Here is a 13,606-nt window from a genome sequence, read left to right on the forward strand (position 1 = left end):
TTGCTGCTGCATAATAAAAGTCCATCTGTTTGGGTCTCCATTTCTGCTGCTTTTTCTTTTCCATGACAAAACATTATTGCTCCTACTGATCACCCAACCTTAAATTTTGACTTGAAACAATTTTCTTTTTTGCACTTAGCTTAGCTAAATTAGTAAAAAGAACTCGAATTCAATTATTAAAGCAAACAAATAGCAAAAATCGGAGTGTTGCACAAGGCAGCCGGTTCAAAGAATGGGCTACAGCAAATCAATCAGTAGATTAACCAAGCAACAGGCTTATAATTGTAATTGTGGTTCAATATCAACAATGTCGGCTTTTTTTACAGGCCATTGCTATGGAATTTGCTTGCTAGTTGCTACTTACTTGCTTAGGACATGGGGCCCAACTCACTTAACAAGCAGCTTAAGTTTGAGTTCAGTTGGGTGTGTCAGGGCCGGCGTGGTGGCTCATACCATGGGCGTGCCTTGAGAAACTCAATGGGCTATAGCAAGCTACGGTGACGTTTCACCTAATTTTGTGAAACAATTTGTGGACCAAGTCTCTTAGATAAACTCGAAGGCAACACCTTTTCAGCGTTGTTATGTTCACGGCCCTCACAACCGGGTCCCACGCCTCCCTTTCCAGAAGGTCGTGCTCTTAGTCTTAAGAGAGGCGCGCAAATAACTTCCCCAACTATATATTCGGGGTGTGCATGGGAGTTGGTCTTGCAAGGGTGTCGGTCTTGCCCGAGGGCCTCAAAGATATCTCCACTCTCTCTTTTTCTCAGTCTCTGTCATTGTGTCCAAGGCTAAGTGCGCCTTATTTAGACGCTCAATTCTTTCTAAGATGGTGAGATTCCTCTTTCAGCTTCAGCAATTGTAGTTTGGTTTCAGTACTATTAGTAGTTACAATAAGTACCCTATAGGCACTTATCTTCTTCACTTACTGAACGAGAAAAATAAGTGAAAAATAGTATTTTCCACAATAGAAATTTTTTTCCTGGTCGAAGTTTAGTGTCTGCAGGTGGATATATAAACTAAGGTTAAGCTATGTTCGCCAAAAATAAGGTTCCGGGTTGTTGCTGGTTACCAGCGACTATCCTGGCTTGAGCATCAGCATTCGCTCTCCAGCTTTGCTTTGGTCAAATTTAAGACCAATTCCAGGGATGGAAACCTATCTTTTGCCTTGATAGATCTTGAAGATATAAAATTTGTACTACTTTTATAGTTATCTTTATATGTCTCTTAGTACTTGTATTTTTTGAGCTACGGTACAACATATTCATAGGGGTAGCATAGGCGTTCGCTTATTTGTATATATAGCCACAGTCCGGTACAAGATAAGCCTAGGAGTGGCATACACTCTCGCTTATATATATATATATATATATATATATATATATATATATGGTTACGGATTTTCCTAGCAAGTCATTTTGATCGCGATAACAATGCGTCGGAGATTTGTTATAATTCGTAACCATTCTCTACTTTCTTTTTTAAATGTCTTTTTTGATAAATTGTTTAAGATATTGTAAGATAGATTCCACTTCTAAGACTTTAATTGTTTAATAAGGTGGCCGGCTTGTTTGCCGTTACCCAACTTCTACCCTAGTAGGAGCATCAGCATGCGATTTTCACTCCCTCCTTGTCCCGAGCCAACATCTGATGATGGGTTGGATGATCCCATCAGACCAAATGGCTGAATCAAGAGATATGCTTTGGTCAAATTTATGGCCAGGCCATCGGACAGAAACCTAACGATTGGCTCCATGGAATTCGAGGGATATTAACATTTACTTGGTTATGTTTAGGATTATGTGTTTCTAACCGAGCTACCTAGCCCCGTCTTGACCTTGGATGATAACCATCTTGGCGGCCCTACTGGCTTTTACACCGTTCTGTTTTTTGCCCTTTGAAAATTTTTTCTGTTTTCTTTCCCGCCATGCCATAAAACTTTGGATCCATTCTTGCGTTATATATACACACACACATATATATGTATGATATATATTCGTTTAGGATAAGATTATCTTCATGAATTATTTTGTTCTTTAGAGAAAGAGAGAAATTCCGTTGGAAAGGAGATATGAGTATGAAAGCAATCCAGTGTGGTGGAGTTCATATTTCTTTCCTTTCGAAAAGAGAAAAAAAAAAGGTATTGGTGGGGTAACCTGGGTGGAGGACCCTGAATGGAATTTAAACTCATAAATTGTTACTTCTGGTTGATTCAGTTCACTCATACGAGCTAAGACAGGAAGCCAATAACCTGTCTCATGGTTTAGTTAGGATTGAGTGCAATAAGGATTGTCAGAGTTACGTGAGGATCATTCCCTAAACTTTTACGTAATCTGGAGTTTCTTTGATTGTTCATAAAGCATTTTAAAAGTTAAAAAAAAAATTGACTGATTTAATTTTAATTAATAAATACATGAAACTGATTTTGTCATCTTGTTATCTAGTCGGATTCAAGTCAAGTTTGAGCATTAGGTTTTATTTATTTTTTGAAATAAATTTAGAGTTAATTTTTAAATGAATACAAGTAGTGTGGTTTTTAATCAATCATAGGATTCTGGTGATGTCAATAATCGTAAGCACCCCTTCAATACCCTTGGGACTTAAGCAAATATGTGCCCAATAGTGATGATCCATGTCACTGCTTACAATATAAATTGATGATATCAATTTGTTACTTACAATTATTTGTTTTACCTCAATGCATTACCCTTCAGCACAAGAAAGAAAAAACTGAATAATAAAGGAAGCAAGTGGCTTGTAAGAGATTAGTCGATGCCATTGATTCTTGTCCATGGACATAAAGTTCACCGGACGTTAAAATTGGAATGAAAAAGACTCTGTAGCTTTCTGCCGACATGAGGAAAAAGAGTCTACGAAGAAGATAAGGAAAAAGAACCATTAAGAGAAAAGTTACTTCCAATGGACGGTTATGATTTCGCAAGTAATCGAACGATATCGTCAGACTTGAGCAAGTGATCGATCGACTAGAAGAGGTTCAGGCCGACGACTTTGCATCTCTTCTCTGCATCTGAAGAACAACTGTAACATTAGATGAAGCGTACTTGCTTCTTTCTTCTTAACTTATGCTGACATATTTTGTTGGACCTACCCACCAATCTTTTTGACCAACTGCCGCCTTTTTGCTTTTTTGTTTTTTTAATATTATGGCAAGTTTGATAGGCTTTATCTTTTCTGTGACATCTACGTGTACGTATATGTAAACTGTGAATTTTAAAATTTTATCTCCAATATGTAAAGTATTAATCTAACTTATAATATAGTAAAAGATATATCAATTTGTCAAGTCTAAGATATAAATTTCTAATTTATGAAAAAAAATTAATCATTAAATAAAAATACCATGTCATTTAAACTATCATCTACTATCAAAATTGTGAAAAACCATCATGTTATTTCTGATTAGAAATGCATCAGCTAAATTAACTTCTTTTTTTGTAAATTTTAGGTGCAATTTTTTTTAGATGATCATACACGACATAAATTGGTTCACGGATCTACACCATGCCACTATGGCAATGGCCGTGAACTCTTCAATTTAGTCAAGTACTCAAGCGAAGCTCAGCTCTCATACGTTAAGATTTTCCAATTTTGTTTTGTTTTATAGGGTTTTAAATATAATTTTTTTTAACTAACGTAATATTTAAAGTTGATGGGATCGCCCACCAATAAATATACAAAAAACTTTTTTTTTTTATGTACATGTTAAACTGTCATGGAGAAAATCCAAGTTTACTATAAAAGGCCGCTCGTGTTGTCTTTCCATTGAAGATATTCAGACACTCACAGCTTTGATTGCAGATATGAAGCAAAAGATGCTTAATTAATTAAGCAAAATATATATATATTTCTTTTCGTTAGTGTTCATCCTTTCTTTTATGTGAATTATTATTCTTAATTTTGACTTGTTATCTCAGAAGAGACGGACGCAGGTAGGCAGAAAAACTTTAAAGGCAAATCAAATGGGGGTGACTAGCGAGGAGCAACAACGTGAGCAAGAGCAAAGGTTAGAGCAGGGTGCCAAGTCTTTGAATTATACGCTTTCTTCTCCCCCAAATGCAGACACATAGATGGAAAATCGCCTTCATTAAACCAATCGGTTGCCTTGGGTTGTGTATATCTGTTGAATGATGATTTTTTTTCTACGATCTGCTTCACCTTCTTCTCGTCACTAGGGGATTCAGGGTTAAGGTGAAGCAGCTGGTAAGAGAAATCAAGCAACAAAATTAACCCAACCTTATAGTTCTCTAATTCCTTCAAGCTCAAGTTGAGGTGATAATTATAAGAAACTTTTTGTTTTGTTTTTTGAGAAAATCAATAAAAGAAACTTATATATTACCTAAATTACTATTTCAAATCCTTTCACAAAAATAAATGCTTCAAATAGCTTAAGAGCTAAAACCTAAAACTTATTCTCATGTTTTAAAGAATTACAGAGTCATATGCGATTTTACTTAATGATTATAAAAACTCTTAAAGCTAAAACCTGTTTATGTTTTTTTTTTTTGAAAAAACCCATCGTATTAACTGCCTTGTGATGTATATATGTCTTTACTTGGCTTTTTATGTTGGGACGAATGAACACAAATACATTTTTATTTTACTTAAATTTAGGAATATTATCTAAAATAGCATTTAAGCTATTTAGTAAAATTTAAATAAATTTTTATTCTTCAATTATATTTAATCAAACTCTTATATTTTTATTTTGAGTCTAATTTTATTTCTTTTTGAACCTAATAAATTATTGATTCAATAAAAATATCATTTTTTATTTTATATTATATGTCGCTAATGTGACATGTTAACATGTTATAATGAATTATGATATGACATGTTAATGTGAGTAAATAATATTTTTCAACTTCGACATCAACACCATGTGAATATAAAATAATAAAAAGTATTTTCATTAATGACAATTAATCAAATATTAATTATAAGAATTTATTTGATTCAAAATAAAAATATATTAACTTGGTTAAATGCAATATCAAAATAAAGATTTATTTCAATTTTTTAAATAATTTAAAATTTTCTTCAAGTATTATGCCACATTTACCACCTCTCTATAAAAAAAAATCCATCAAACTAGGACCATAATGGGTGATTTTCTACGTATTTCCAATGAAGTTATTCGAGTATCTATATTTCCCTTTTCTCTTACAGTTCATATGGAACCTTGTCAATAAAAGAGAAACAAGGTATTAAGAGTTTGTGCAGTAGCTTGATTTGTGGAATGCTGCCTGAAGAAATATTGGCAGATTGCAGATTGATTGGTGGTAGAAGGCTTCTGTTGTAGTCCATGAGAAAAAGGGTTTTAAGGTTTTCTTGGGTTGTTAGTCAAGAGTTTGTGCCAGAAGTTAGGTGTTTTTGTTTTAGGTTGATTGTTTTTGAACGTAATGGCACGGTTTAGAATTTCTTAAGTTGTGATCTTTGAGTAATCTTATAAGTTTTTTAAAAGTTTGGAAAGGTTCGTTTTTTAGGGTTTTAATAGCTAATGTGGAGCCATCAATTTCCATTTGAGGGGTTCATCAATCCTTTTTGTAATTTTGCTTTTATCTTTTTTCATAATTTGATTGATATGTTATTACAAGTTTTTTACTTTTAAAATTCAAAATTTGATATGATATCCAAATTATGTGAAGCTAATAAATTCGCTTTTCAAAACAGAAAATTCTCCATCTTCTTTTGGTGGCGTCGAGTGTTAATGAGACTTCTCCATTGCCAAACACCGGGCAAATTGGTTAGATTTCATCCCAATCTGTCTTTACTTTACAATTATTTGGTTGATTGAAATTTATTTTCAACTTTCAAAATATAGAAAACCAAATATTAAGCTAATCAAATAAACATATATACATCTTGACTCTACATAGAGAACAGAAATTAGGATGATAAAGAAAAAGGAGGAAAGTAGCCCAGAGTTTTAAAGAAAAAGCTACACAACTCAAGCGTACTTAAGATATATTGCTGGCTGCTCTACTCGTAATTAGGATTCTTTTGATCAATTTATTTTATGGTTAATTCTGAATTAATAATCTTGAGTTTGCCTTGCCAAAACAGAAAGCAAGGAAGACTATGAAGAAGCTAGAAGTTGAATACACAATGTGCTTGAAACAGTTGCTAATGGAAGAAGCAACAGTCATGGAAGGTGCAATTCAAGAGATGGAAACAGAACTTGCACGAATGAAGAGAAATAAAGAGATACTTTCTTCAAAGAATTAATGCGTCGAGCAGTTTATTACTTGTATGCTTGTTATATTTCAAGCTGAGGATCGCCTTATCTGAGATTCTACTGCTTCTGCAAAGCATGAGGAGAGAAGAAAATAAATACATTTGAAGACGGAATAATCATGAAGTTTTAATACTTCTAAGCTGATTCTCATAGCTGTGTGGTTCATTTCCAGTTTGCTTTGGATATTCCCATGCAAAAAAAAATTAAAATTAAAACTCTTTCATAATTCTGTACATAGTTATTTTTTTCTTTTTATTCTTCCTCAAGAGTCTTTGCTAACCAAAAAATCAATTAAGACTTAATTTAATAATTGTCATCATTATGGAAACAGATAAGGATAAAAATTCAATTCCATCCCTACTTTTAAACTTTCGTACAAGAGCATTGGTACTTTGGAACAAGAGCTGTTCAGCCCAATTCTAATCGGGCCCCGAATACATAACTTTTTTGTAGGATAAAAGAATCCTACCTATTCTCAGACAAGAAAGAAAGAAAGAAAGATAAAACTTGGCTGTCGACACATAACTTGATAAGAACTTGGTAAGTATTCCAAACAACAAGTTCTAGTTTAGTCCCGAAGTCACGCTCAAGCTAAACTCTTTCTATAAATTCAACCCATATCCTCATAGATCCCCACTCCTCTTTCCCAACACCTTCCTCCTCAATGTACCACTGTTCTTCTTTCTTTTCTTTGTACCCTGCTCCCCAATTTTGACGCTCAACTCTTTCAATTTCTTCCTCAAAATTGGTACAGTTCTTATATTAATGAAGTAGTCTTGTTTTGATGTCTGCAGGTTATATGTATATAATAAATATGGTTAAGCTGATTCCATATTTTGTTACTATATATTACTATTTGGATTTATACTTGTCACCGGAGGCTCTACATGTCCTGTTTCGAGCATGTAGATTTGGTGTTACCTGTACGTTCAGAGGAACTGAAGCAAGGTCCGATGGCAGGGATTGGACGAAAATGGCAAAACCAGAATGCCTAAAATTTCAATGCAGAAGAATTACACCAATCTTTTCTGAACTTTGATCTTTTTAACTGACATCTTCATCATCTATCCACCTTTCCAGGTTTAATTTCTTTATACATAATTAATTATTTTGACATTTTGGCTTTACTATAGGCATGGATTCTTTAACTGATCCCAAAACTTAAGTAAAGCCTGTAAGATGAAAAGGTCAAAATCAACCCGAAGCAAGAGTACATATCAAGGCAGGCAAGTAGACCTGAAGGACACTGCAATCAACCCGAAACAAGAATATATAGCTTCCCTATGCCGATTAACAAAATCTGTGATGACTTTCCTACATACAGTTTGTGCTTTTGAAAGTACTGTAAAATCATCGATTGAACCGAATCGCTTGACTAGTAGGAAAAACTTTTGTTAGGACTCTCCACTACTTTGTGATTTATAGGGGGATTGGAGGATTGGCTTTAAGGCCTTTTTTGTTTTAGTGATTCCCTTGGTTCTTTGTAGCTCCATGGGGAAAAAGTGGAAAAACAAGTAGCTATTAGCCTCTTTTATCTTCTATTAAAGTATGTTTTGGTGAAGTATTGTTTATTAATATAATATAATGATGAATTTCTTTGTCACCATTCAATCTTTGTTAGCGCACGTCAAAACTTTACTAGTCGCCAGTTTGGGCTCAATGCAAGTCGAGGATTGGCAGCAATGAGGTCAGCAACCGGGCGATGAGCAATTGAGAAGTTGCACTGCGACGGTCATAATATTATAATATTATATGATAGAACATATTAATAGGTTATAATATTATAATATTATAATATATTTTATCATTATATATCACATAACAATAATAAACATATTAATATATTATAATAAATATAAAAATTAATATATATATTATTCATCTACTTTATTTACAAAACCTATAATTGTAATTCGTATATATGTTGCTACATATATAAAAATAATATTTTATGGTATTTAACAAATTTTTAATTTGGTTAACTGTTGCTACTTGCTATATAGATGTTTGGAATTTTTATCTTCGTTTTAATAAGTTACCTAGGTTTAATTTAAGTAATACCTTCTTTTTTTTTGCAAATGAATTACTTGACAACGTTTTTTTTTTCCATTTTTTTAGTATATTTAGCCAATGAAATTGTCCCTTCGTGGCGAAGTTACCAAGATAGTGCGTATATTTATGCGTCAGCCTGACTCTCCCAAACAATTACAAAATCCTTTTGCTTTTTTCTTCTACTACTAGCCTTCGATCAGCGTAACTCTGTCGTGGATCGTTCGATCCGCACGGTCGAGAAGCAGTGCATACTCTAATACAACCTATAAAATCGAAGATCCTTTTTCCCTTTTAGCTTTAATCTAATCAAGTAATCCTACAAGAACGGAAACATTTCTTGCTTTTTTGGGCTAAAACTCTCTCTCAAATGGCGGTTTTTTCCTTTCACCGTTTCGGGCTGACTCGCTACCAAAACATGGTTAGATTACTCTCTCTTCGATTTCAGTTAGATTACTTTTCTTTCTCTGTTTATCATTCTATTGATCCAAAAAAGGTTGAACTTTTATGAATTAAAAGCTTTGCAGCTGAAATTAAACTCTCATGGTTTTGAAAATTGCTTGTCCAAACAGGGTAGTCGCTTGAGGGCTATGAGAGTGAGACTGGCGAAGAAGAGAAGGGCTATCAAGCGTATGAGACAGTCGCTAAGTGCTCTGCAAATTGCAGCTGAACAGATTGAGCGAGATCTGATATTTGCAGCTGAACAGATTGACCGACGGAACGAGCGAATTGTTGCAGAGAATTCTCTCGTTGATCGATTGGTTTACGATCTTCTGGCTGAGATTGAAAACGATCCTTTAATCAGGAGCGCTGTTGAAGCAATCCGTACTCAGAATCTTGATGGAAGGAACATTATTATAAACCAAGCTCCACCTCCCCGCGGCAGGCGGCGGCGCCGATGACGGTCGTAAGTGGTGTGATGGTGGGCTTTATTACTCTAGAGGTGGTGGTGGAGCTTAAGGTTTTATGGGTTTTTTTTTCCCATAACCCCACCCCTCCTATCTTAAAAGCATTATTCAAATTTGAGAATTTATCTTGTTTTTTTGTTTTTTATTTATACCATAATCAAGCCCGCCCTGGCTTCTACAATTACTGCTTTAATGATTATATGTAATTACGGATTATGAATTTATGGCTTTTTAAAAGTACTGTTAATTATTGGGACTTGTTTATTATTACTTATACTTGGCTCTAAATGGAATACCTACTGCCTTGTTTGGTTTATATATTGACTTAATTGAAAGTCATTTAAGTAGAGGTTTAATATAGTTGTACTCATTTGATTTAACTATATGCATGATGCTAAAGGAATACAAAGCTTTTGATTGCCTTAGTTGATGAGAATGAAATTTTTGTTCGATGCCTGGGATTGTTTCTTTGCAGGTATAATAAAGTGAAATGCACAATTTCAGGGGAAACTCTTGCAAAAATTTTGTAGGACTCTCCCCTGAAATCTTGACCATATTGCGATAAATACCAAAAGATATGGGGACAAAAACATAAAAGCTCATATTAAATTCATGGCCATGCCATGAGAATTGTGGCTTATGTGTGTTTGACTAAATGATTGCTACTGTTACTTTTGGTTTTTTTTTTTTTTTTGATTAAAGGGGGAAAGGTTTCGAGGACAAAAAGGCGAAAGAACAGTGGGAACCCAATCTCACTCCACTTTCATTTCCTAGGCTAAGTCCAGTGAGGTAGTTGGCTTTACCACCTGCATAGTGAAACACCCTTTGATTGGAATTGTTCTCTATGTGTATTGCTTATTCTGTCTCAGCACTATTCAATATCAGTTTATTTTTAGTACTGCTAGTATTTAAAAAAAAGAAAAGAAAAGAAAAGAAAAGGACTGGTCATTACACTTTTTAACACAAGAGTAGAGAGAAGAAGGGGAAAAAGGCCAGGAGGGTGCTTAATTAAAGAATTAGAAGATTGAAAAGATTGTATCCGACCAATTGATTAAAACCAATTTGTTTTAGTGGTGGTAATTTTTGTCAATCACTTTCGTCAATAGGAACCCGGCATTATCCCTTAAAGCTATAGATTAGTATATTTAAATGCTTGTGTCAATTTTATCCATAAGGGGCAAGAGAAAATGTATATACGGTAGTCAATTCCCTACTCTCATACTTCAATTCAGTTGAGTTAGTTTCAAGTTAATGTGTGAAAAGGTTGGGGTTTTCAATCTCTAACATGTTGTTCAAACTCAAAAGGTCAAGAGTTAATTTAGCAAAATTTAATTACTTTTAATTGGTTTTTAATTAAAAATAATAAGTGTAATCACTGTTTTATAATACTAGCATTTAATATGTAAAAAAAAAATGACCCTACGTCCTAATTATAAAGCTTAAACTTACCTTGCCAGAAACTATACGATAAGGGTTCTTCCAAGTTAGAAGTGTTAGTTACAACAAGGGCTCTTCCAAGTTAGAAATGTTCGTGAATATAACTCACGAACTTGGACTAATTAAGATTGAAATTTAGACATTATTCTTTCGGCACCAATTCATTTTAATTCAAAAAAAATATAATATATTAAATAAAAAATATATTTTTAAAATTATAAATTTTAATTTTAAAAAAACTGGCCTTGATTTATGGTTCAAGATGTGAATCCGGTTTGGTGTGGCCACAAACATCGGTATTCCACGACAACGGGACCCATTACATGTATTACTGGTCATGGCTTCGTCAGCAAGGCTAAGGGCTAGATGAGAAACGTCGGTTTCATGGCCTAGACTGTGAGACCCCACAAACCCCGGACCCATATCAAATCAGATGCTTTCCCCGCGTGGCTTTCAGTGTCGTTGGCGCAAGCCAAATGACTTTGATAGCCAGTAAGATGCCAAAGAACGTGATATCTAAGAGGCATGTGTCTGACATTTTTTGGTTTGGTTAGAATTTTTTTTTAAATTAAAACATTCTCTTCAGAGAATTGATAAATAAAATTAAAATTAAGCAATAGATTTGATATTATAACAGCGTGTACCAGAAAACTAATGTGATAGGATAATCGGTAAATATTTTTTAAATTTATTTATTTACTTTATGTTATTTAAAATAGTAGCAAGAGCTTCTCACAATAATATTTTTATTTTGTAATTAGTAAATTCTGGTATTACGATATTTTGGTAATTGAGTAGTGATTTAAATGTCATGCCATGCATGTATTCAAACTTATATTAAAAAACGACTAGATAATTTAGAATAATCAATTCTAACAAGTTGTTGATCCAATTTAAATAAACTTTGTTAGATACGATTTTAGGTTTTAGATCCAATTCCAACGAATTTCTAAATCTGATTTGTACTTAAAGAAAGAAACGCAATTATTAGGATTTCCAGTCGTATCATATCTTGGTCGTAACTCCACGTGGGACAACATCCACGATCAAACCTGACGAAACCTTGTTCTCACATATACCAGGAATTATGTTAGAAAAAGAAAACCTTGAGTACTTCCTTTATCCCCGATAAATACGGTTTCGGCACAAAAAGAAAAAGGGGTTCTGTGTCTTTTTGGATACAAATACAAGAGGCCACGCCCAAAATCCAGCACCAAACAAGAATCTATACACCGATCTCACTCCACCTTTCTCTCCCAAAGCTAAGTCAAAGCGGGGTAGTTGGCTTTGCCACTTGCATGCAGAGACACAACGGCATAGTGAAACGCCCTTTGATTGGAATTGTTCTCCATTTATATTGCTTTTCTGTCCCAGCACTAATCAATATCAGTTTATTTTTACTACTATTAGTTTTGAAAAAAGAAAAAGAAAAGAAAAGAGAAAGACCTGGCATTACACTGTTTATATAAGAGTTGAGAGCAGATGGGGAAAACGCCAAAAGGGTGCTTAATTAAAGAATTAAGAAGATCGAAAAGATGGTATCAGAACAACTAATTAAACCAATTTCTTTTAGAATGAGTAATTTTTGTCAATCACTTCCGTCAATAGGAACCGGGCATTATCCCTTAAAGCTAAAGATTGGAACAAGAGAAAATGACATATGGTAGTCAATTCGCTACTTTCATCCTTCAATTCAGTTAAATTAGTTTCAAGTTAATGTTTGAAAAGGTTGGGGCATTCAATTTCTAGCATGTTATTCAAACTCAAAAGATCAAGAGTTAATTTTGCAAGATTTAATTACTTTTAAATGGTTTTTTAATTAAAAATAATTAATATAATATTAGTTTTTAATATGACAAAAAAAAGAATCCCTAAATATAAAGCTTAAACATACATTGTAAGAAAATATACAATAATTGTTCTTTCAAGTTAGAAGTGTTCGACGTTATTCATGAACTTGGATTAATTAAGATTGAAATTTAGACATTATTCTTTTGGCACCGATCCATTTTGATTTGAAAAAATATATATTATATATTAAATAAACAATATTTTTAATTTAAAAAGGCTGGCTGATTTAAGATTCATAATGTGAATCCAGTTTGGTGTGGCCACAAACATCGCTAATTCCACGGCAACATGGACCAATTACCTATGTAACTGCTTATGGCTTCGCCAGCAAGGCTAGGGGCTAGGGGCTAGGAGTGAAACGTCGGCTTCATGGCTAAGACTGTAGGTTCCCCCAACCAAATCATATCAAATGCCCTCTCAAGTTGCTTTCGGTACCGCTGGCACATGTCAAATGACTTTGATAATAATTTTGATTAAAATATTTTTTCTTGATTTTAATTTAAAATTAATATAATCAATTAATAATTTATTAAATTTATAAAATAATATATTTTTAAAAATATTTAAATTTCAATAGATATATAAAGTAATAATATTTTTATATATTAATATTATATATATTTGATTCAATTAAGAAATCTTTATAAAATATGATTCAAATATTATTTTTTTTAATTTATATTTTTTTAGATCTCATCTCTAATTTTTCTTTGAGTATTAAAAAACTTTGATGTGGTTAGTTCAGAGTATCCCTTGTGAATGAAAATTTTTAAAAATTTCTTTATATTACATATATTTTTTAATGAGCTCTAAAGTAAATTTTTATTAAATTATTAATACAATATGTTATATATATTTTAATAAGCTTCTAAAATAATTTTTTATTAAATTGTTAAGTCAAATAAAAAATAATAAAATAATTTTATAAATCTTTTTAACTTTACCCTAATCCTTAAATTTTTCTCTTTTAAGTTTCTTCGCACCACTTTCCATTTCTTTCATTTTGTTTTTCTTTTCTCTTTTATCCTTTCATTATAAAATTACAAAAAAGTAAACCTTTTTTTATCTTTCCTTTTCTATTTATATTATTATTATTATTTTTAATTCT

At 32.8% G+C, this 13,606-nt stretch overlaps 1 protein-coding gene across 1 annotated transcript; it reads left to right on the forward strand.

Moving 5' to 3' along the window:
- Positions 1-8,452: 8,452 nt before the first annotated feature.
- On the forward strand, positions 8,453-9,484 carry LOC110415532 (uncharacterized). Its single transcript, XM_021427209.2, has 2 exons — positions 8,453-8,723; positions 8,875-9,484. The coding sequence occupies exons 1-2, from the start codon at positions 8,673-8,675 to the stop codon at positions 9,202-9,204; spliced, it is 381 nt and encodes a 126-aa protein (XP_021282884.1). The 5' UTR covers positions 8,453-8,672; the 3' UTR covers positions 9,205-9,484.
- Positions 9,485-13,606: the final 4,122 nt, after the last annotated feature.

This window comes from Theobroma umbraticum, unplaced genomic scaffold (assembly GCF_002168275.2).
Source record: "Theobroma umbraticum cultivar Fairchild unplaced genomic scaffold, ASM216827v3 scaffold_147.0, whole genome shotgun sequence".
Lineage (NCBI taxonomy): Eukaryota > Viridiplantae > Streptophyta > Magnoliopsida > Malvales > Malvaceae > Theobroma > Theobroma umbraticum.